Genomic DNA, 22,387 nt, shown 5'->3' with positions numbered 1-22,387 from the left:
CCGCTGCCAACGCCACCATCATATCCATGGAACACTGGCCAAGTTCAGCGTGCCAGATCATTCAAAAACTATGCCAAAACACCGTTAAACCACTTGCGAATGACAAGGTGGTATATACGAGCGTTTAAGTCAATGTTAATGACTCATACCACACACAATTTCAACCACACGAACTCAGACTCGGTAAACCATGCATTCGTAATGTCCCATCTGTCTGCTTGTCCATGAATAAACCGGAAATATGTCCAAGTCCAACTGCAAAATATGGGTAACGTAGTGTTCTCAATGACCAAAAACTAAAGCCAGGGTATGTTAAACTTGTGGTAACCCAAAGCCGAAATTGAAATTATATGAAACCCTCGGGGGCATGCTGAGAAGGATTTTGGGGGTAAGAGGGGGCGGGATTAGAGCATGATAGCGGCACCGGCTACTGCTGAGAGTAGGACGACGGCAGCGGGGCCCATGCCGTTCTTCAGGGACGCAGCGCCACTGCTGTTGATGTTCGAAGGTGTAGCGGATGCGGACGAGCTGGTCGTTGCTGTGGTGGGAGCAGCGGAGGATGCAGGAGCCACAGTCGATGCCGTGCCTGGGGTGCCTGTGCTCCTGGAAGGGGTTTCAGACTATTATCAGAATGATAGGTAAGCGTGAACTCACGAAGTCATGGACGTGCTGGACATCGACGACACTGAAGCAGTCGTCTGTGCGCCAACAGCAAAGTCACCACTGGTTGCGTACACGGTGTTGATGTTGGTGATGCTAATGGCCTGGAGGGTATAACCATCACTACGCACCGCGAGTCAGCCAGTCTTTTCATTATTCAGCGGATATAAATGCAGCGTGCTTACGCAACAGGGACTTGGGGCAGTGTAATAGTGAGAATGCCCGCCGAGGTCTGGACGTTGTTTGCGATGGCGAACGTGTTGTGGAAGATGGTGTTCACCATGTAAATGCTGAAGGTGCCGGGATCGGCCGTGGTCGCCTCCCAAGTGGCATTCATTACTCCACCGGTCGTAACACCCGTCGGGGTGTTGATCGTCAGTGCAGACACGAGAGGGAGAGCGAGGGCGGCAAGGGCACTAGTGGGGTGGTTGACAACGCGTCGGAAACCCGCTCATCGACCACGACAATGAACAAGGGACTTACGCGATTTTGGCAAACATGTTGGAGTCGTAAACGGAGTATGAGAAATAAACTAGACAAGGACGTAGAGGACGACGAGGAGCGGGGGGAAGAGAACTTGGGAGAGTTGAAGGAAAGGTCGAAGCAAACGTAAAGGCTTTTAAGCCAGAACCAGGCCATAAGACGTCTTCCCACGCGGCTTGCCAGTCTTCTTCAAAAGCGTGCGATGCCGACGATTCACAAACACGCTTGATTCACTTCCTTTCTCATCCTTGCCTCATCATTCCCGCGTTTTTTATTCCGTAGGTATGCCTAACTATGGATCCTAGTCAATAATAGTAGACATTATACACTGGAAATCTTCAACCCCCCCTAGCAGCGATGCTCACGGAATTCGTGAAATTAGGAGTTTAGCCAAATGGCGGCGTACAATTTCCCGATTCCCATTCAGGTTGCAAGCCTGCAACCACAACAGCCTTTCGCTTGCGTTCGAGAATAGATCGCGGTCATGTATTCCCATTCCGCCCACTAATAGATCTACGTGTGAAACATTGTGAACACCGATGTCAAAAAAATATGCGGCATCACCTCGTCGAGGGATGACAGAACGGGCAGGACTCACCTCGTCAAACGGTCGCGTATCGCCAAAGCAGCTCTCCCAGACCTCATTCACCGCACGCTCCGCGGCTGCCTCGTCCGGACACATAGGATTCGCGCGGACAGAAAGTATGGCACGCCGTCTCACGCAGGCCTGTACTAAGTTAGTAAACATTCAGACTGATCAAGAGATGGATATAGGACTGCACAGCGTGAGACAAAAATATTGATATACCTGATGCTGCTTCGAAAATGACACGAATCCCCTTCCCAGCTCGCGCATGTACCTGCAGTCACCACTTAAACTATTGGCACGGATCTTCGAGAAATGGGCGCCGTGGAATACGTCAATAAAAAGGAGCGGCGTAGTATGGCACACTGCTCACTCACTTCGCTGCATGCGTGATGTCTCAAGTTTTTCCAGTCAACATTGAATTTGCAGTGATCATACATGTGTACCAGCTCGTGTGTGAGGGTATCCTCCATGTGCTTCTTGTCTCCGAAGTGGCCCTGACAAAGGACAATCGCACCGGCAGGGTGGAAGCCTCCGGAACGTGTGAGATCGCATGGGGCGCACACAATGTTCGAGGGCGGTACCGGGCACCCGGACAACTTAAGATGCTTTAACATGAAAACAACAGAAGGATCTATGAAAGCAACGAGTGCGTGGATAATTAAACGTTTTGGAATGAGCACGGATCAGAACACGCAGAAACAACGAGACAGACTGTAATTCAGGAGCTCGGTCTTCCATTGCTCGCAACGGCGATGCTGCACTTCCACCCGGTCACGGTCTCGTTCGTCTGCGGAAAGTCCGATACCTGATACTTGGGCAGCTTTGCGCAGCCATCTTTGGAATGATCGTGACTCCGATGGATTAACAGGCGGTTCAGAGGAGGCTGGATTCATGAGTGTAAATGCTGGTGCAAAAGCGCGTGTTTGTATGTTATTCATGATGAGTTCCCACGGACTCCGAGAGCGCTCGCGTCGTACATACTTACTCGCAACGCAGTTTGAAGAATTGGGACAGGAGGTCAGCGTTATAGCGAAATCCAAGTACAAAGCATCGATAGAGTATTCGTAGGTATAGTACTATGGTCCAATAAATTATCCTCCGAGATCCCCACTAGAAAGACTGCAATACAATCAATTAGATGCGCACTTGAACAATTCTCGCACAGCTGGCAGACTATGGAGCCCAGTCAAATATTTCGTCGCCAGAGCTTGAAACAACAGCTCATGATGCTCATCATGGTATGGGGTTTGCACATGTGCCATCTCGTGTGCCATTATATAGTACCTGCGGGATATCAGTGAATGTTAATGGACAGGATTTTGCGAGTGCTTGCCAGTCGATGTAAGCCTGTCCAGCAGGTCCACCTTTGTCTAGGTAGTAGGCTTGAGCTTTGGAAATGGAAGATTAAATCATGAAGGTCACGTACGTTTTTGCATATAGTGTTCCAGACCCAAAAATATCTGGTCATTGCGGTTGAAACCCATCAGATTTGCGTCCTCGCCGTGAAAGAATACGTGGCATCGTGTCTGGTTGACTGAAAAAACTTGTGCGAGGTCGCTAACGATCTTCCCAAAGGCTTCGCGTTCCTTTGAGGGAACGTCCAAGAGCGTCCCCTCTGAAACAAGCACATCAGTCTAACAGCTGGAAACGTGAGTCATTCAACTCACTTCGTTTCCAGACCTTGACCTGCCCGACATGTTGGCCCTCTTCGTCGATTTAATTATAGACTGCTTTATTCCAAGCTGAACAACGTACCACATTCTTCCAAATCCGTTTCCGCAACCTTCTTTTCGTCACAGTATCCGACATTTTTCTGCTTTTTCCCTCCGCCGACCTGCTCCCGATTGCTGATGTGCTTGTCGTCCTTGCCGCCCTCTTCCTGCATGATATTCTTCACCTTCTCGATGGAGTCCTCTGCACATCAATGTTCAGTGCCTATCTTAACACGGAAAACCATCTTAGCGCACCTATCTCGTCGAGCTTGAGCTCGCCCAACTTGGGGTCTTTGCGAAGCCAATTTAATAACTTTGTGAATTTTCTGAATACCACCGGCTTATGATTGGATGGTTCGTCTGGCGGCAATTCAGTTGGGGGCGGAGCTTGAGTGGGTGCGGGTGGTGCCCCATTGGGAGCATTTTCTCCTGCTTTCATTGAGCATCCCTGACATGACAGACAATGACATTGATGATAAACCTACCATGTTCAGCCTTCTCAAGGTTATCATGATACTCCGAGAGAATTCTATCAACTAAACATGCAATCAGTGCCGTTTCCCAGATGACAACGACAACCTCACCATCGTAACCACGGCGTTTGAGGACTTCAATGTCTGTGTCCAAGATAGTCATAAGGGACAGGACATCATTCTTTTTATATGTAGAGAACAGCAGACGACACAATGCTGCCGCGATGCTAAAACGGATGAACACGCATCTCGAGCGATACAGAGTACCACGTACTCATAACTGTCAGCCTTCGGCTCCTTGATCCACAGCACATTCACGCCATCCTTGGTTTGGGTCTCGGCGGAGAGTTCGGTAGGGTGCGCTTTCTGTCCCTGAGGTCCAGTAGTCGCATGTGTAAATTCTAATCTCTTCGTGACGTCAAGTTTTCGACAAGCCCGGACGAAAAATTGACACTCGTCATGCCACCGTAGCAGGCGCATTTTATCTCTAAAGCGATGTTCGTCGAACTCGTGGAGGAAAATAGGTATCTTGTCAATAATAGATTTTCGAAGGGTCTGGGCAGTGTGTGCGTTCAGCAACTCCTTCTCTGGCTCGACAGTGTACTTGATGCAAGAGCTCAACGACTTGACATGCATTTCCGAGTAAAACTCTGCTCACGATATGTCACATTGTACCAGAGAGAATGCAATCACTTACTTTCTAACAGCTCCTCCTGGGGAGCGATGAAAATGGAATCTCCAAAGGTGCGACGACTTTCCATGTCGTCGGCGACCAATACTTCTTCAGCCCTGCAAAGCTCAAACTCGTCTGCCTCGTACACGTCGCGGCTAGCATTGCTCTTCCCTCGTCGATATCCCAAGAAAATTGGGGCATTGCGCATTTCTTCGTGGATCTTTCGAGGAAGGGACTTGTGACCGACCGCAATCAGGCGCAGCTCAGTCAAGTATCTATAGCAAGTCAGTATTATGGGTCAAGAATCCGACACCGACATGCACCTCTCATGGTCCCCAGCCAGTTTAAGGAACGTTTTTGGACATTTCAGGAGAGCTTTGAGGACATCGACACATTCAGGGCGTTCTTTGACACCGCAAGCTTTCAAGAAAGCGTTGGCACTGCGGTCAAAGTCGACAAACTTGAATAACCGCTGGTAGAAGTGGTCTCCGGTGTATGATTCCGACTTCAGGAAGCACTCACGAGGCGACACTGCCTCATAAGAGATGTTACTGGGTTGTGGCTGCTCGGAAGATGTCTCTACAGGGACGATCTTGAGGTCTGCGATCCTTTCAAATTCCCCTGCTGAGAAAACTGCACATTTTATCAGCACAATGAAACCACTGGCGTCATGAGAGTACTTGCCTCCTTTCTCAGCGAGAAAGCTGAACCACTTCTTTGCAGTTTCTGGGTCTTTCGGCGGAGTCGATTCAAGAACCTGAAGTAGCTTTTCAGAGGTAGGGCGGTCTCGAATCTTTAGCTTTGCAATATGCTTCTTGTTGAACTGATCGGTCAAATGACCAAAGCCAAATACTTTCCAGTTTGGATCCGAGAATACCTTTTTCAACCGTGGCATAAGCTACGCACATCCAGTGTATGAAATCGTAAACAGACCTCGCCATGGGGGATTTGACACTGTTTCCCGTCTCTGACACCGGGGATGAAGGGGTCAGAGAACTTTGAGGGATCGAATTGTTTTTCAAGAATTGTTTCATAATACGGTCCGCACAAAAACGTGAACGCAGCACGTCTAGCGGTTTGATCGGTATGGTAAGACGCGATAGGGATGAGTTGTTCTATTGTAGGGTATTCATGTAAACCTTTTCTAATGAGGAATAGTGCTTCGTGGTATTTTGGTCAGTGGGGCATCGTACACCGAACCAGTTCACGACACACCTTCCTGGGTGTTTGAATCCCAGTAGTCGCAATTGATTGTAGGCAATTTGAGCGCCTTGTTGATCTCTGTGGATGCGAAGAGCTCGTTGATATGATGTCTTTCACCGCTATTACAAGGGAAGAGTTTCATCTCCATGACGCGAGTCACATGTTCGTTAGCAGATGTAATAAGATATCTCGCCAATTCTACGGCATTCCATTTTTCACCGCTCATTGCCCTGTCAGGTATCTTAGCAAACATGGTGAGGTCATATTCCTAGAGACTGACTTTGAGATGAATGTTTCGATGTCGCACCGTTTCTGCACCCCCAGAAATTGCAACACCTGCTCCGAGCGGTAATCCAATAGAAGGTCTTGTTTAACGACGGGAAGGTCGCGAAAAACGTCAGCATCAGGGAAATACGCATCCCTGGGCCGCATCATGTTATGTACGTGCGAGATAGTTGTGGGTATGCAAGCAATATCCTCCAAAATCTCCCGGACTTCGAAACGCCCATCTTCATCCAGTGAAGTGTGCCAAAGGGTACTGAGGACGGTGATGACGTGTTGCGCGAAACTGGGCGTTAGCGTGATATTATGTGCTGTATCTGGCGGATTGTCTATGAGGTGTCGAAGCCAGTGTATGACTGACATCTCTTTCCACCCGAAAGCGTCCGTAATCGTATAGGGATTTAGGCTTGAGATAAGCGCTGGGGGTATTGTGTCGTCTGGCAAAGGGTCATCGACACGGCGAACATTCAGCATTCGTGCATCAATAAATTTGCTAATGGAGCTGAGTCGGACTTCCTTCCCCCCGGATTGTGTTCTGCCCGCTTTGAGCAGTTCGTTCCGGAATTTGTTCTGCTGTTCTTCCACAGAACCCTGGTTTCCAAATGAGGTGCTCCACCAACGCAAGCAGGCAGCCATCTCCGCCTCACTCAGACATCGCGAATTCAGTTCTTTCACGACGTCTTTGAATGTGTAAGTCCCGACCCAGAGATGCTCAGGAGGAGTCATGAGTGCTAAGATGGGACGCTGGTCCACTGGAAGCACAGGGGTACGCATGAAGGGAGCGAAGTGAGGATGGTGTATACGGATGTCCTTCGTGTGCCGAATCCCTTGATCAGAAATGAACGGGAATTTATCTGTAGTCGAGCAAGCAAAGAATGCATCCTTGATTATTCGGGACACCTTCGGATCGGGCGTGGAGGGATGGAAGATAAAGGACTTGATCGCATACAGTGCCAGTGCCAGTCGCTCCGGATCTGCCTTCTGCGACGTTGACCATGCATCCCTTACTTTGTTCATCTCGAAAACATAAGCCATCCTCGCCAGAAAACCCGCAACGTAAAGGAGCTCCTCGTTCCATTCTTCACGGCATGGCGTCAATGGACAAACTATAGTCTAGCGTCAATTCACCACTTACTGGAAACAGCGCCATTGCTACAAGGTGAATCATCAGAACTGTCCTCACACAGGGTTGTACGATACTTACGCAAGATCAATCGAGCCTCGTTCTACGGTTGGAATAAAACGGCCAGACATGTGGCAAGCCATGCCAGTCGTTTGAGCCGTACTTTGCCCCTGTCATGCACATGAGATAACTCGAGATAGCCCAACAATACGAGGTACAGACGATGAAGATTCGAGCGGCGTGTTCTCTATCAGAGCTGAAGGTAAGAAGAATAGATGCTCTGAAGGGACACCTTGACATACGCTTCCAATCGCGGACAAAGTCCTTGAGGCCCGCGGAAGACGCTTCCGAACCCTGAATCTTCTTCTTGCGTCTGCCTATCGTGCTCGTCCTTACTGAACTGTGGATGTTGGATATAAGACTAAGTCGAAATTTACGAGGTATCTACTTACGAAAACCATTTCAAATGGAAAATCTTTGGGAGGCTTTTTCTTCGTTGCGGATTCCAAACCCTTCTCCAAAGATTTCGCTGAAACGGTAACATTTGCAGAGTAAATGGAAAATTTTGCCGAGAATTGGGCCCCAGATTTGAGACTCGGGGCTTTAGAAGCAGCTGCCGCCATTTTTGGAGCTTTTCCATTGAGTTTCGGGGTTTTCTCCGTCGAGAAGAAACCCTTGGATTTCGACGGATTTCGTTCGCCTTCTTCTGGTTCTACTCGTGTGATGAGTGTCTTTGGACCTCCAACGAGTGCATCTTCAAAGAATGTGACGTTGACCTCCTGGGCTGCCAAGACCATCAGACCTTTGTGGAATCGCAAAGGCGCAAGAGATACTGACGGATTACTTCAACAGTTTCGACGAACATGTTTCCACCCCGGCTTTTTCTGAGCATATCCTCGGGAATGGCAATTGACTGACTGGCGTTGTTCCGAGTTTTTGTCAAGCAAGACAGTATAGTGCGATCCAGCCAGACCTCAACACTTTGAATATGAGCCAGGAACGTTACGGATGTTACTAGAAATCGCGTGAGTTCAAAGATCCGCGGGATGGTCGACTCCTGCTTCAGCTCAACCTCAATTGCAGTCCAAATGTCGCTGTCACGATTGTGTTTTTCTTTCTTCACAAAGAGCTACATGAACGTCAGAAGCGCTGGATTGAAACGTGAGTCTGAGTAACAACGTGCCTGGTCTCCTTCATAATAAATGGATACCATCTCTCCTGCGATATCCAATGAGTGACATGCAGGCCTCGTTGAAGGATCACGTACCATTCGATTTGACGACGGGCTTGTCAGTGACACTGAACACACTAAAAAAACCTGCACCAAGCCATTGCCCTTAGGACTCAGAATGATAGAGGAATCCATGAATCATACCGACTCCAAATGCGCCAATCTTTCGTTCGTCTGGATTGCCTTCGGCTAGATTGAAATATAAGCACCGAGCAGGCTGATCAAAATCCTCACATACCAATTTTCGTCAAACGCTTCCAGTCAGTCTTTTGAAATGGGGCGCCGTCGTTCTTCACAATCCATTTGAAGACCTTGTAAGATGAGAATGTGAGTGCTCCGTACCCAGGACCTCGCTTCATCGCATACCTTAGCTGAATTGGGGTCAGGTTTCGCCCCATTACTCTCATTTCCAGCTAAACTCTGAAATTCAATAGAGAAGTTCTTGGCTCCAGCATCGTCCGCATTCTGCAACAGTTCTCGGAAAACTTCATTGCAATCAATCGCACTTTCTGACCTGACGTAGTTCTCAACGTACCTGTGAACTCTTCTGGGTAACGGGCGAGGACTTTATCAACAAGGTCCCGTTGGTTGACTTCTACTTTCGTGACCTTCAAACCGAAAGGTGAGTCCCGAAGAGTCCAGTTCTTGGGCGCTAATAAAGCTAGCTCACCTCAGGCTCACACATCCCAGGACAGCTTCGAGAGGTTCGTCAAAATGCGATAGTAAGTGTGGAGGGTACTGAGACTCTAAAACAGCAGGTTAAATAACGTTGTATGGACTGGAACAACAGCTGGCCTCACATTCAACACGCGTAGCTATGCCACACAAAGACCCACAACTTAATATGACGGAAGGGCGCTAAGTTATTCATGTATTATTAAATTGCTGTGCATTTCAGCCATGTTCGCCCACAGGCAGTGCGGTAGGATGTGGGATGCAAATCATGCAATGTCACGGTATTAGTCGGCGACTCGGAGCGCAACTTGAAGCTCACCAAATTCTGAATTGTTAAGAGTTGAGCTCAGAGGTCTTGTATGTTAGTAATTATGTACGCAGTGAGCGCGTCAAGCCTTAGTCAGGGCCTGGGACCCCAGCGGTACGCGAGCACAAGGGGAACTGCATTGTATCGCCATATGCTGAAATCAAGCATACTGGGTCACCTTCTGATGGGCCCTGGGCGCTCGGCCACTGTCTAGCCTGAGATCTAGTGCACTGCAGGCTGCAGCATTGCACTACTCAGCTTCTTTGAATTCTATTCGAAATCGAAGCACGGTGAGAGAAGATTTGAACGTGATCAAACACCGCTAGATCGTGTACTGTACATGCACATGTCACAGAGACTGTATATAACGTCTAACCGCCAACACTGCCTGGCAATCCAGAAGGAAGTACTGTGAAATCTCAATTCACGAAAACTCGCGAGTCGGACACCGCGCGCGCGTGTGGCTGCCACTGTGGCATTGAAATTCCATGCAGCATCGCAATGGCGGTGTACCCCAAAGATAGAGTTGTTGAACGGGAACAATCATTGCTGCCGATGGGTAATGACGTCTGGATCCTCTAACGAAGACTTCAATTTATTCATGAAGGCGGGCCAGTGATGAGATCTCAGAGCGAGTCACGTCCATAATCCATCATCGTACTATGCCAGTGCATAGATCCCAGATCAGGTCATGGCTGAATAAATCGACTACAAAGTGCTTCCTCCTCTTTGTGTGGCCGGGGCCTGACAGCATACAGAGAAAAGACTAGGGGACCACCTGTAAAGAAAAAGGGAAGGTCAGCCCACTTTCTGGCAAGGCTGAAAGTTGGCGTTGGCGACAAAAGTTGCTCAGTGACAACAGAGCGTTACGGTTGGTCACGGAATGTCACGCGCACAATTCCGAGAGTCCCGACTCCTGCCAGTGCCAAACTCCTGCAGCCTCAGGCTCGCTGGCACCAATTTTGATTCACTACAGACTAGACGCATGCTCTATAGGAAGTAGACACTAGCGCGGGACCTGAGAGAATCAGTTAAGCTCAGTCATCGCGCTCGTATCGCAAACGTCTGATATATATTCACCTGAGAGAATCAGTTAAGCTGACGTAGCGTAAGTATCGAGCAGTGAATATATGTAAAGTTAGTAGCTTACCTCAGTCGTCGCGCTCGTATCGCAAACGTCTGAGGTCTCTATACTACGTGAGGCTCGTACTAAATAACGAAGATGTGATCTTGTATGGATGGAAATGGGAAGTACGAGGGTCAAAGTTTCGAGTCGTCGAGAGACAAGGGAACAAAAGGTTCAGTAGGTATAATGGCCGCTTGGACATGAGACTAAACAATAGGAATGATACGGGAACAAAGGAATGATGGAAACATGCCTGCTATTGTGCATCGGGGCTCAGCGCTTGCTTGCCCGATTCCAACATGCTCGCAAGCGCCGATGGGCAGACAACACAGCTGGTGCGACTTTGGAACCTCGGAGATGGTCAGCCTATCCAACGTACACCTTGCACCATACTGTAGAGATACGACACTAGGTTCGTCACAGGTCACAGCCATCAACGAATCGAACCTATTTGGTGTGACTGTCACACCAATTTTTTGGGGGCCGAAGCTAATTTGTGACATGTGGTAAAAACATACAGAAAAACATATAAAAAACATACAAAAATCATATAAAAACAACAATGTCCAGCTAGATTCTACCTGTTACTTCTCAACTTTATAATAAGATATGAATCAGACAAGAAGCCTTGACAAAATCACAATTTCCGAAGCTATTTTTTATGTGGTCACAGGTGACAGGGTAATTCGAAGCTGTGACACTAAGCGTGACTTTGTCACGTGCTGCACGTGACGAAGCTAGTGTCGTATCTCTACACACTGCGGAAACGAGTTTTTGTGCAGAGCCAAATCTGAGTGAGATAGTAGTAGTAATCAGATCCAAAACGTACCTAGCTCATAATCCGACATAAATCAGACATGCGGCAGAATTTGAGAAATAATAAGTGTAAACAGGCCGTTTCAGGGCCTTTTCGAACAGTTTTCAGAGGACCTTTCCAGATCTTCATTTGCCCGTGAAATGTATGCTGTCCCAACACAAATCAGCCTGTGGACATATGGTTTTCAACATCTGAATTTGCTCTGCATACTCGAAGGTGCGTTTCTCTAAATTTTCGCTAAGTCCATCATTCACTCAAAAATGTCGGACGAACACTTCGCTATCAAATTAGAGTTGCCCGCACAGCTCGACGCATTCAGTTTCAGCTTCACTACGACGAAACCAGGTCCTGTAGTAAGTGCATAGTATGACCATGCCCTCTTTGCCAGTTGATAATTTTTATCTTCTAGAAAATTGAAATCTCCATTGACAAGCAATTACCGATACCCCACATACGTAGCTTCGGCTGGACTAGTACTACGGGTACTACTGCTCGGCGTGAAGTGGTTGACGAGAGCGAGACGGAACCGGAGTCACCTGCAACTGTCAAGTGCCAGAAGGAAGTGGTTGACGAGAGTGAGACGGAACCGGAGTCACCTGCGACAATCAAGAGCCAGAAGGTTATCGAGTATCGACCACCCAAGCACAAGCTTACCCCAGTTCAGCCTACATCCCAAGTTGATTGGACTAGTACTCTGGGTCTGAGTCCGATGTCGAACGAATTAGAAACACCCCAGAGCTTTACTCGATGGTATCATGATGCTGTGAGTCTTTTTTTCAAGTCGAAGTACGTGTTACTCAAATATTAATGTGAACCTAGAAACAAAGTAGCCTTCAAGCTCGTATAGATGAAGCTGGCGTAGAGACTCCTCCTTTCAAGCGACAACGCCGGTCTCCTAGCTAGTACTTAGTACTCATTTTGTAGCAGCTCACGTGATAGACTCTCAAGCAAATCCCGACTAGTTATCTTGTATCTGCGCAGTCATCACCATGTCCCGTCAGCAGCGCTGCAACTGCACGAGCAACAACTGCCAGGGTGCGCTCCTGGCAGCACACGTAGCTCGGAGTCACGAACGAGCAGATTTACTTCAACGGACTCTGGCCTCGCAATCTACCTTCAAGCGTATCGGTGCACGCATCGTGTCATCTCACCCAGATCAAAGAATCGTTTCGTGTGGCTTTGCAGTCCCATTACGCGAAAACTCGCCTACTCAGTCCTTGCATTACGAGCCTCACTTCTCAGAGTCGGCAGTACTCGACTACGGTAATCTTACAGAGCAAGATTTAGATACAACAAACGACTTTCCTAGCATGGGCCCCAACTTTCGGACCCCCGAGGCTCTTCTTACTGCAGTTGACCATTTTGAGGCTTATAATGCTGCTACAGCAGGCGGGTCTCGTCCATTGTCTCCCAACGAAGCCTATCACCTTGCTCCTGACACAGAGCAACAAGACTTGCAACGTCTACTTCGTGACGCTCTAGAAAAAGAGATGGGCGACTCAGATGAACCGGCTGCAGAGTTTCTGGGAGATGAAGATCAACAAGACGCTAACCAATTTGAAGATATATTTGGACCAGCGCAGGAAGGAGAAGACGACCCTGACCCCTTCTTTATTCCAGACGGTCTCGAAGAAGAAGAAGCAACAGATCTCAAACGTCTCCCTCCTCACCTCCTCTCCGTATATGCTGTCGTTGCGTGGCTGCACCTGCAGTTCCACCTCCCACGAGCAGCGTGCAACACATTATTGTCGATATTCGCCTGCATTCTGCTTTTCATTTCGCCTGGTATTGACCTCCCCTTTGTCACTTTGCAGTCTAGCAACCGTGTTCTCGGTGTCGACAGCCCAATCTACACCCTCGCTGTTTGTCCTTCCTGCCGTGATGTCTTTCCACCTGCTTGCTCTCCCCATTCACAAGATACATGTCCGACATGCCACTTGGATCTATTTCTACCTGACGAAACTGCCCGTGGAAACCAGCGGGCCAACAAGACACCAATAGTCAGATATCCGTATCTCCCTCTATCAGATCAGCTCAAGTCTTTACTCAAAATTCCCGGGCTCGAAAGTCTTCTTGACGACTGGCGCTCAAAACCTCGCGCTCCAAATCAATATCACGATATATTTGATGGCGCCATGTGCAGGACAAAACTCAAAGCACCTGATGGTAGTATTTTCTTCTCAAACCTTCCTCACGAGAAATCAGGTCCAAACGGAGAACTACGTATTGGCGTGAATCTTGGAGTCGATTGGTGCGTATACAGGCTGTTTCTTTTACTTTCTGTGCTAACTTTTGATTATTCAGGTTCTCGTACATACGGAGTAATATAGCGCCGTCGCATTCATCGTGTCCGACCTCGTTCTCAATCTGCAACCTTCCCCCGGAATATAGGTAAGTTTTTATTCCCTCAATCTTTCGCAGTCGCACATCTTATCATCTATAGATATCGCACTTCAAATCTGATGTGCACAAGTATCTTACCGGGCCCCAAGGAACAGAACCCGGATCAGATACAAAGGTTCCTCCGCCCTATAGTCTCGGATCTCCTTCGTTTGTGGCAAGATGGTATCAAGATCCCTACGGAATCATGTCCTGAAGGTTGTATCGTTCGCATCATTCTGGTTGCCGTCGTATGTGATAAACCGGCGGCGCACAAGATAGGCGGATTCGCATCGCATTCGCACACCAACTTCTGTACCACCTGTTGGATCAACATCGCCAACAAAGACAAGCATTCTGCGTTCGCGAAAGGGGGTAATTTGCTCATTCAACATTTATTTACGCTACTAAATCATATCTACAGCTTTCAGAGCGAGAACGGATGAGGAGCATCGTCGCCTTGGAGAACAGTATCGTCGACTTACGACCGCTAACGCTCGCAAGAACTTCGTCAAGGATTTCGCAACCCGATACACGCAGCTCTCAAGACTTCCATATTTCAACATCGTCGAACAAGTTATCATAGACCCTATGCATAACTTGTTCCTAGGTATGTTTATTTATCACGCATTATACTATACTAACTAGTTTCAAAAAAAACTAGGCCTCGTCAAGACCCATTTTTACAACATATGGGTTCAAAGCAAGATTCTCCGGCCTAATCACGAACTCGAAACGTTCCACAACATGTTGGCTGATGTACGTACTCCTATTTTATTATCAAAGTGTTTTAAATTAAAACATATCTCTATACTAACATATACTAACATATCTCGTAGTTCGTTGTCCCTAGATCGTGCGGAAAACTTCCCACCGACATCGGTATGCCGTCAGGAGGCTCCCTCACCGCGGACCAATGGTTGCTATTGGCCACCGTGTACGGTCCTATAGTTGTAAGTCTTTCCCTTATCTACAGACTTGAACTAATATGCGCACCACAGATCCCGCAATTATGGTCAAAGTGTCTCCCCTCTGATCTCGATGATCACATCCTACAGCAGCGCGCCGCCGTGATCGAGAGGGCAGAGGCGGACAAAGAAGCCAACGCCGCTCAAAAGGCCCACGACAAGCAGAGCCTAGCAGAGGCGAAGAAAAAAGGTAAAGATGCTTACGAAGCGGAGAAGACGCGGATCGCGAATGACAAGGTCAACGCTGCCGAGGCCAAAAAACAGGAGAAGTTGAGAATCGCCTCCCTCAAACAGGCCGCAAAGCAGGCGGAGAAGATACGTCAAGCCACGGAGAAGAAATTGAAGGCTGCAGAGCGCAGGGTAAAGTTTAATTTTACCATCATTAAGCTTACTGACTCACATATACCAAAGGCTGGCAAGCGCAAGGCTGTTGCCCAGACAGTCGAAGATCTTTTGGAGGGCCAAGTCCGCCCCCCACCTCCTCCTCCCGATGTACCGGGCCCTTCGGACAGGTTTGATGATGTTGACGACGCTACTGACACAAAGTTCAGTCTGCATCCGGACGACCCAGGGAACTTCTTAAAACTCTGCACGGCCCTCCGGATAATCGTCAAACACCACATCAGCGACGAAGACTTAGATAGAGTGGACCTCCTCATTCGGGACTATGGGAACGAGCTCATTCGTGTACGTGGCTTTTAACTTTCATTTGATTAACTCTGACCTATGGCTAGTTGTACGGATCGGCCGTCATAAAACCCAACCACCACTATGCGACTCATATTGCTGACTGTGCGCGGAATTTCGGCCCACTGCACGACTTCTGGACCTTTCTGTTCGAGCGACTCAATAAGGTTTTGAAGTCCTTCAAAACCAACAACCACAGCAACGGGGAACTCGAGACAACGTTCTTCCGCGAATTCCAACGGACATGCCAGATAGGCCGCTTGGTAAGTTTCTTATTTTCGATGTTAATTTTTTACTATCTACTTTCCAGACGTTCTCTCTACGCCGATACCCAGACGAGACGCTCCCATACGAAGTGGCCAAGATCATGCTTAAGGCATCAAACGACGAACGAGGGACCGTTGCCGGACTAGCGGCATTCACTAAAGAGCTTGATGATGGTCTCATAGATGGTGAGTTTATGAATTTCAATTGCGTGTCTTAAAACTAACATTCTTTTACACTAGCTGCACAAACTTACACTTTCAGCCCACGACATCAGAAGAAAGACATGTCATCGGAAACCTATCGACTCCTGGCACAAACTCTCTGCTTTTGGTTTCCCTTCACTCCGGTTCACTGTCGCATGGACCTCCCATTAGTCGCTCACAGCCTTCCTCTTGAAAGACAGGCTATATTCTTCGAGTACGTGATTCTTGGCGGCAAGCGCTACTATGCTTCTCGCACTGTCGGCTCTAATCGTTCCTCATTCATTCACGCTATCATTCCATCTGCGCTACACCCTCCTCGACACGCTTATGGCGAGGTCTTAGAATTGTTCCAGTTTGAACAAAATTTCCGTGGACCAGGACACGATACCATGCTGTGGTTTGCGCGAACTCGCTGGTTTAAACCGTGGCGCTGCGAATCAACCAATCCATGGGATGATTTGTGAGTGATTTTATATTGTCTTAACACATTCAGTAACGGCACAGCAGCTCTACCGTCGACGTTCGTTTGTGGGAGCTGGGAGAATACCAAAACCACGACACTCAGCTCCCAGAGCTTATAAATCCCGACTGGATCGTTGGACAACTCGCAATGACAACTGTGTCTATAGGCGAAAATAAGATAAAGGCTTGGGCCTCTATCAATCTTTCAAAGGTATGTACTTTGCATTTTGATCTGAATTTATACTAACAAATGTGCAGTAACCTATCAACGCGCAAGCGCTCAACTCCATACATTCTCGATGCCCTTGTTGACGAGGGCCGTCGCCTCCGCGACAACTTCCTCAAGCAATATTCCAACCTCCGCAATTCTTCTACCAATACGGAGGACCAGGACCTCACTTCCCCTTACATGTCTGCGTCTCGTAGGGCAACGCAAGCTTCGCACGCCGGTTTACACATTCTGCAAGACAACTAACGTGTCATAGGCACAAGAGATCCAAAAATCAGTACAATCCTTTGCACGAAGTCAGCTACAAGAAGAACACAGCGCTCTCTATTCAACATCAGACTCGGAGCCCGCATCATCTGCCATCTTTTGCCACCCATCAAGCTCCTTCAGGTATGTCCAGTCTTGCTTATAGACATCTTTTTCGCTCACCGTTCCATAGAATCCGCTTAACCACTCGCCGCCATCTAATAATACCATGTCCGGGTGAGTCTTCAGCCATTTCGCTGAAACCATCGACCTGAATGGTACCGTCGGGTTAGATTTCTTGTGGGAGATAGGTGGGTCCTCGTTCATCTTGCTCGGTGCGAGATCAAATACTGATTTCGACGATTTCTTCTTCTGAGTGACTTTGCGGCGCTTTGAGGGTGGCCGGCCATTAACGTCATCTCCTTCCTCAGACTCGTTTTTGCTTTTGAATGTGAGCCATCGCAAAAACGCTACGTACTTTTGATGCAGGTGAGTATTTGTTTAATTTTCTTATATCAACGAGACGCTTACATCAACGCTTCTCCAATCAGAACCCTCCACCATGAAAGCACTATCACCGACGCCCGCGTCCTTCCGCCGTTGTATGGTGTCGTCAGACAAGTCTCCGTCCGACGCATACGACAAGACATCCGATGCGAAGTCGGTATCAATCATAGCCATTGCACCTTGGCTAGCCTGAGACTCGAATGCTTTGGCCGCTTTACGTCGAACTTTTGTGACCTTGTAAGTTATATTAGTCGATTGAAGATGTGACAAACGCTGATTAGACTTACGGTTTGACGACGCGCACGATGCTTACTATTCGTTTTGCGTCGTATGGCCTTCTCAGCCTTTTCGTCGTCGTTAAACTCAAGATATTGCTTATGTACGTTGCGAAAGTACGATTTCACACAGTCGCTGATGGTACCGATTGCATAGGCCCCGTCGGGGATTTGGCCTGCTCCCGCACGTTCCCGAAGAGCCTTCTCGTTATTCCACAGTCTCATCGCTATCTCCTGGATGAACGCTGTCATGCATGGTATACGCTTCATACCATGACATACATAAAAGGAGTATACAAAGGAGATGAATAGGAGAGTGTACAAGAATATACTTCTCACTATCATAAGCTAAGTTTCGTATTGTTTAGTTGTATTTATAGGTTTCTATTTGTTTCTGCCTCTTTCCATTTGTTTAAGCTTATTCAGCCACTCAGATATGTTTGTAAGCATGTCATGTGACTGGTAAAAATCTGATTTGTAAGGATTCAGCTTGACTCATCATGTTTTGTCATTTGATTCGTCATGCTTTGTAATTCTTCCCCATGCTTTGTAATATTTTATTCATGTACTTTAGTAAGCAGCTGATTCAGCACACCAAAAGGCTTGGTTTGTAAGCATATTCTTACCAATCCAGTGATGAGTCATGCTTAGTAAGGAGGGTTTCCAAAATGTATTTAAGGACACCAATCTTACCAAATAAATAAGTTTTTCCCTTTCCATTCTTGTTCCCAACCGTGAGGAACGTAAGAATCTGAAGTGTGGAGTTTTCCCGCTTTCTGTCTCCAACGTGTGAGATCCAGAAGAAAGTGAAGGTCTACGAGTTACCTTTGAAAACCACCGTATTCTGTCAATCAAGTTGTATACTATCTTACGGGGATCGCCTATACAACCATCTATTTGTTTTATTTGAGTATTACATATTCTAGTCAGCAATCTTGCTTTTACAGGAAGTGAGACACGTAACAGGAGAACACGACAAAGTTGAAACAGACTTTCATAGGTTGAAACACGACCTACTAGGGTGAAACATACCTAACAGATTTATATTCACAGCAGAACACCAGGGTTATTCTGTTCAGATACAGAAATCAAGCAAAGGAGAGGTAACTTGTTTACTCTTTGACCACCCACGAACAACACGTTATCAACCGAGAAGTAGAAAATCCGTTGACCGTGAACTTGAGGAGCTGGCAACTTTTGTCTTATGAAAGTGTAGTTGTGTTGTCACTGCATTTTTACACGCTTCTATATAAGACCCTCAAGTAACAAGACATCACTGGAGCCCAACCGCGAGGGTGGCTTTTCTTTGTTTTGATTAACCCTACATCGTATTCAGTGCACACTGCACAATCCCCCATCATATTCTGAATTTTTCCACCCAGTATTGTGGAAACCACGCCAACTGTACCAGGTACAGTACCATTGTATCAGTCAACCAAAGCCACACACATCATGTCGTATGCAACCCCATTATCAGTATTAATGATGCCCATTCCAGGAACCAAGGCAGCACCTGCCAAGTTCAAGGGGCATTATTCAGAAGTCAAGGACTTTCTGAGACACTACGAGAAACTGTGTGATTATCACTGTGTATCCTCTGATCAAGAGAAATGTGAAACTATTACTCAGTATATGTCCAGACGCGTCACCGAATTTGTTGAAGGACTAGCAAGCTTCAGATCTTCGAATTGGAAAGAGCTCAAAGCTGACATTTTGAAGTATTATGATGCAGACCTAGACACCAAGAGATATAGGAGAAAAGATTTATTGTCCTACGTACGGACAACACGAGAGAAGAAAATTTTGAACCTTACTGCTTGGAAGAAGTATGTAAGAGGTTTCATTCGTATAGCCGGATGGCTAGAACAAGCCAAGAAATTAACAGCCAAAGAATATGCAAGTTATTTTTGGAAAGGAATCTACAAGAGCCTACGTATTAACATCGAGACACGTATCATGGCCGGAGAACCTGATAGGGACTTGTCAGAAGCTTTTCCAGTCAATAAAGTAACTTCCACGGCAGAGAAAATTTTGCACCGTGATAGATTTGATGCAGATCTACTGGTTTCAGAAGCAGATAGCGACTCAGATGAGGATTCATCAGCTGATGAACCATCTGAAAGTACCGAGGATTCAGATTCAGATGAGTCTGACAGAGAGTTTTTTCGAAAGAAAGAGGTTAAGAAAGGCAGACTCAAAGAGAATGTGAAGAGTAAGCCTAAGAAAGAGAAGGGTACATCTAAAGGTACCAACACATCAGAGAGAACATCCATCGAACCTAGGAATGAAATGGAGACACTCATTAAGAAGATGGGCTCAATTTCCCTAGAAGACCCAGAATACGCGTTGTTATTCTATCGAGCCACTCGAATTGATCCTTCAGTTAAGGATATATTAGCAGCACCCATCAGAAACGAGAAATCAACTGTGTATTCATCAGAGAAACATGCTCATACACAGACACGAACTACTACAGCACTGAGAAATGAGACACAAATTAGCAAAGGACCACCCCCTGGTACCAGATTCCACCAAGCGCCTAACACCCCCTATCAAGACAGGATTTGTTATGGTTGCGGAGAGAGAGGCCATGGAATTACCTATTGTCCTCAGCTTTCAAAACTAGTAGAGGAAGGAAAACTCACCCGTACAAGGACAGGTCAGATTGGAAAACCAGATGGGAGGATGGTCAAGCGAATGCCAGAAGAGACGATACTTGAAGCCTTGAAGCGTGAAAGAGAAGTGCCTGCCGCACACTTCATCAAGGTCAAGGCAAATGAGCACCTACACGATATTGAGTCAGTTACGCCACTAAAGAAGAGTAAAAGTGCGTACCTCAAAGAATATGTCAGCTGTGAAAGTGAATCGGCCTCAGATACGAGTGATGCCAGAGACAGCACAACAACACAAGACACCGGGACAGATGAAGAGAACCTTGTATATCCTGTTGAAAGGACAACAAGGAGTTCACGCAAAACAAGACTAGAGAGGGACAAGGTCATCCCATCTCCAGAGTCTAAGGTACCTAAGAAAGGTAGTGAGAAAAGACGTCAGAAAGAAAACATACCAGAAAAGATTGTAGCGCCCAAAATGATGGCAGAAAGCACGCCTAGGGCACAATCTAAATCTGAGAAGTCAGCAAGAGATATGAGAAAACAGGGAAATGACCCTGGATGGGACAGCGATGACATCATACAGGATGATGTGCCTACAGTCAGAAAAGACTTAGTGGTGCAGCGCAATTCAACCACTCACCAAAATGATTTAAACACCAACCAGAAGAAACTAACACGTCAACGTGTTTCGGATATCGCGAAAAAAGTTAAGCCAGAGGAAATTCTAGATAGCGTGCTGAGGACACCTATAAGATTGGAAGTAGGTGAGCTTCTAGGAAGTTCCCGAGAACTATCTGGAATGTTATCAAATGCAATTAGACCAAAATCTATTGATTCAAAAATAGAAGCCCACTCTGTATGGACAAAAACACGGGGCTTACTAATCAAGATTGCCATGCAGTGTGATGGGCAATCAATCAATGCTATTATCGACACAGGAAGCCAACTAAATATAGTGAGTAAATATATTTGGAAGACTATTATTAATCGACCGATCGACATTGCCAAATCGGTGACATTAAATGACGCAAATGGCGGGGAAGGTCGATTACGTGGTCTAGTTCAAAATGTTCCACTCAATTGTGGAGGAGTTTTCACACACGCGAACTTATTTGTAGGAGATCACGTCCCATTTCATTTATTATTAGGCCGACCATGGCAGAGAAATAATTATGTATCTATCGATGAAAGATTTGATGGTACATGGTTGCTATTTAAAGATCCGCTCAATTTGGAAGTCAGGTACGAGCTATTTTGTACACCTGATGGGAAAGATCCAATTTGGGATTTCGAACCACCAACACTCAGAAACTCCACTGGAACAAGTTTATTTTTAGCCGGAAATAAAGAATTACCCTTTTTGGTTGAGAATTCTGAAAATTCTTCGAGTCATTCAAAAGCCGAAGCCGAAATTCTCAGAACGTCCAAATTTCAAAAAACAGTTACACCCAAGCAAATTCTGAGTAAGAAATTAGTCAATGAAGTAACGACTTACTCAGACATATGTGAAATGGAATATGTTCCAAAATCTATAAAAAAGCCACCAGATTTCATTTTACAGGCACTCGTTCCGAGCCTCGTGCCTATTTACAACAACACGAGAAAAAACCAACCAACTGTTCACCAATTCCCTTATTTGTTACTACTTCCGAACATGCCCACACCACTCACAGACACACGCACCGATGTTTTGGATTTTTTCTCACACTCCGGAAATTTCCGATTCTCAACTTCTATCGAGAACGACACATTAACATTTTCATTTGTGCCAATGTTCACTTTATCCAACACTTCGTCACCAAGCTACTCTGCCTATTCCCCTCATTCTTCATATTCTCCTCTCCAGCAGGAAAGTCTTGCTGGACAGGACACCATCACTGTGCCAGGACCATCTCTTGTTTCTGTTGCCAACTCTGGCGCTGTTTTTGAGCGTGGGAACGAAACGCGTCCTGACGACAACGCCGACAACGACAACGACGAGCGCGGGAATTTTAGCGCAGGTACCTTGGGTGAGCGTTCTTCAACGTTTCACTCATTTAATAATTTATTAAATGATGTTTTGATCAAAGATGGACACATTGGTCCCTCAGCACTCTTTGACAGTCCACACTCCACTGTTTTCGAGTCCCAGGAAGAGGTAAAGCCCTCTTCACTGCCGGATTCGTCCCCACTCGCTACAAACACTAACTTTGAAA

At 46.8% G+C, this 22,387-nt stretch overlaps 6 protein-coding genes across 6 annotated transcripts; 2 read left to right on the top strand and 4 right to left on the bottom strand.

The window, feature by feature from the left end:
* Positions 1-232: 232 nt before the first annotated feature.
* DEU56DRAFT_281866 (uncharacterized protein) lies at positions 233-1,383 on the bottom strand. Its single transcript, XM_041345457.1, has 4 exons — positions 1,144-1,383; positions 846-1,076; positions 655-783; positions 233-603 (listed from the first exon to the last, which is right to left on the bottom strand). The coding sequence occupies exons 1-4, from the start codon at positions 1,158-1,160 to the stop codon at positions 405-407; spliced, it is 576 nt and encodes a 191-aa protein (XP_041209708.1). The 5' UTR covers positions 1,161-1,383; the 3' UTR covers positions 233-404.
* A 3-nt stretch (positions 1,384-1,386) lies between these two features.
* On the bottom strand, positions 1,387-2,638 carry DEU56DRAFT_885617 (peptidase M76 family-domain-containing protein). Its single transcript, XM_041356189.1, has 5 exons — positions 2,445-2,638; positions 2,107-2,363; positions 1,952-2,035; positions 1,742-1,870; positions 1,387-1,656 (listed from the first exon to the last, which is right to left on the bottom strand). Exons 1-5 carry the CDS (start codon positions 2,623-2,625, stop codon positions 1,648-1,650), a joined length of 660 nt encoding a protein of 219 aa, XP_041209707.1. The 5' UTR covers positions 2,626-2,638; the 3' UTR covers positions 1,387-1,647.
* A 101-nt stretch (positions 2,639-2,739) lies between these two features.
* DEU56DRAFT_797030 (uncharacterized protein) lies at positions 2,740-9,462 on the bottom strand. The gene is made up of 29 exons (XM_041352926.1): positions 9,230-9,462; positions 9,100-9,175; positions 8,965-9,037; positions 8,796-8,914; positions 8,668-8,740; positions 8,574-8,618; positions 8,466-8,516; positions 8,382-8,416; positions 8,036-8,327; positions 7,651-7,982; positions 7,501-7,598; positions 7,421-7,445; positions 7,280-7,368; positions 7,211-7,227; positions 6,074-7,154; positions 5,806-6,023; positions 5,524-5,750; positions 5,275-5,467; positions 4,914-5,223; positions 4,615-4,865; positions 4,192-4,567; positions 4,029-4,144; positions 3,930-3,980; positions 3,700-3,873; positions 3,488-3,646; positions 3,400-3,438; positions 3,159-3,347; positions 3,066-3,102; positions 2,740-3,016 (listed from the first exon to the last, which is right to left on the bottom strand). Exons 2-29 carry the CDS (start codon positions 9,112-9,114, stop codon positions 2,863-2,865), a joined length of 4,839 nt encoding a protein of 1,612 aa, XP_041209706.1. The 5' UTR covers positions 9,115-9,175; positions 9,230-9,462; the 3' UTR covers positions 2,740-2,862.
* A 2,152-nt stretch (positions 9,463-11,614) lies between these two features.
* DEU56DRAFT_911553 (uncharacterized protein) lies at positions 11,615-12,257 on the top strand (the record flags this gene model as incomplete). The annotated part of the gene is made up of 3 exons (XM_041357302.1): positions 11,615-11,707; positions 11,764-12,117; positions 12,174-12,257. 3 exons carry the CDS (start codon positions 11,615-11,617, stop codon positions 12,255-12,257), a joined length of 531 nt encoding a protein of 176 aa, XP_041209705.1.
* A 587-nt stretch (positions 12,258-12,844) lies between these two features.
* On the top strand, positions 12,845-16,322 carry DEU56DRAFT_734574 (uncharacterized protein; the record flags this gene model as incomplete). Its single annotated transcript, XM_041348391.1, has 11 exons — positions 12,845-13,605; positions 13,659-13,745; positions 13,873-14,108; positions 14,158-14,343; positions 14,398-14,492; positions 14,573-14,686; positions 14,735-15,061; positions 15,161-15,388; positions 15,436-15,651; positions 15,699-15,840; positions 15,895-16,322. 11 exons carry the CDS (start codon positions 12,845-12,847, stop codon positions 16,320-16,322), a joined length of 2,820 nt encoding a protein of 939 aa, XP_041209704.1.
* Positions 16,323-16,873: 551 nt separating this feature from the next.
* DEU56DRAFT_755120 (uncharacterized protein) lies at positions 16,874-17,829 on the bottom strand (the record flags this gene model as incomplete). The annotated part of the gene is made up of 3 exons (XM_041349886.1): positions 16,874-17,272; positions 17,327-17,536; positions 17,590-17,829. The coding sequence occupies 3 exons, from the start codon at positions 17,827-17,829 to the stop codon at positions 16,874-16,876; spliced, it is 849 nt and encodes a 282-aa protein (XP_041209703.1).
* Between the last annotated feature and the right edge of the window lie 4,558 nt (positions 17,830-22,387).

Source organism: Suillus clintonianus (assembly GCF_016758775.1).
Source record: "Suillus clintonianus strain FC179 chromosome Unknown DEU56scaffold_26, whole genome shotgun sequence".
Classification (NCBI taxonomy): Eukaryota; Fungi; Basidiomycota; class Agaricomycetes; order Boletales; family Suillaceae; genus Suillus; species Suillus clintonianus.
The sequence above is the reverse complement of the archived record's forward strand: the minus strand, read 5'-3'. Positions and strand labels throughout refer to the sequence as shown.

Bases quoted from the DNA above. Each gene is read 5' to 3' on its own strand.
- DEU56DRAFT_281866 (XM_041345457.1), bottom strand. The intron at 784-845 runs GTAAGCACGCTG...CGCGGTGCGTAG, and splicing joins CTGCCCCAAGTCCCTGTTGC to TGATGGTTATACCCTCCAGG. The intron at 604-654 runs GTGAGTTCACGC...AACCCCTTCCAG, and splicing joins TCCAGCACGTCCATGACTTC to GAGCACAGGCACCCCAGGCA.
- DEU56DRAFT_885617 (XM_041356189.1), bottom strand. From the start codon at position 2,625: ATGAATCCAGCCTCCTCTGAACCGCCTGTTAATCCATCGGAGTCACGA. The intron at 2,036-2,106 runs GTGAGTGAGCAG...CATTTCTCGAAG, and splicing joins GACATCACGCATGCAGCGAA to ATCCGTGCCAATAGTTTAAG. The intron at 1,871-1,951 runs GTATATCAATAT...AACTTAGTACAG, and splicing joins CATTTTCGAAGCAGCATCAG to GCCTGCGTGAGACGGCGTGC.
- DEU56DRAFT_797030 (XM_041352926.1), bottom strand. The intron at 8,517-8,573 runs GTATGATTCATG...GGCTTGGTGCAG, and splicing joins GATTGGCGCATTTGGAGTCG to GTTTTTTTAGTGTGTTCAGT. The intron at 5,751-5,805 runs GTGTGTCGTGAA...AATACCACGAAG, and splicing joins GGATTCAAACACCCAGGAAG to CACTATTCCTCATTAGAAAA.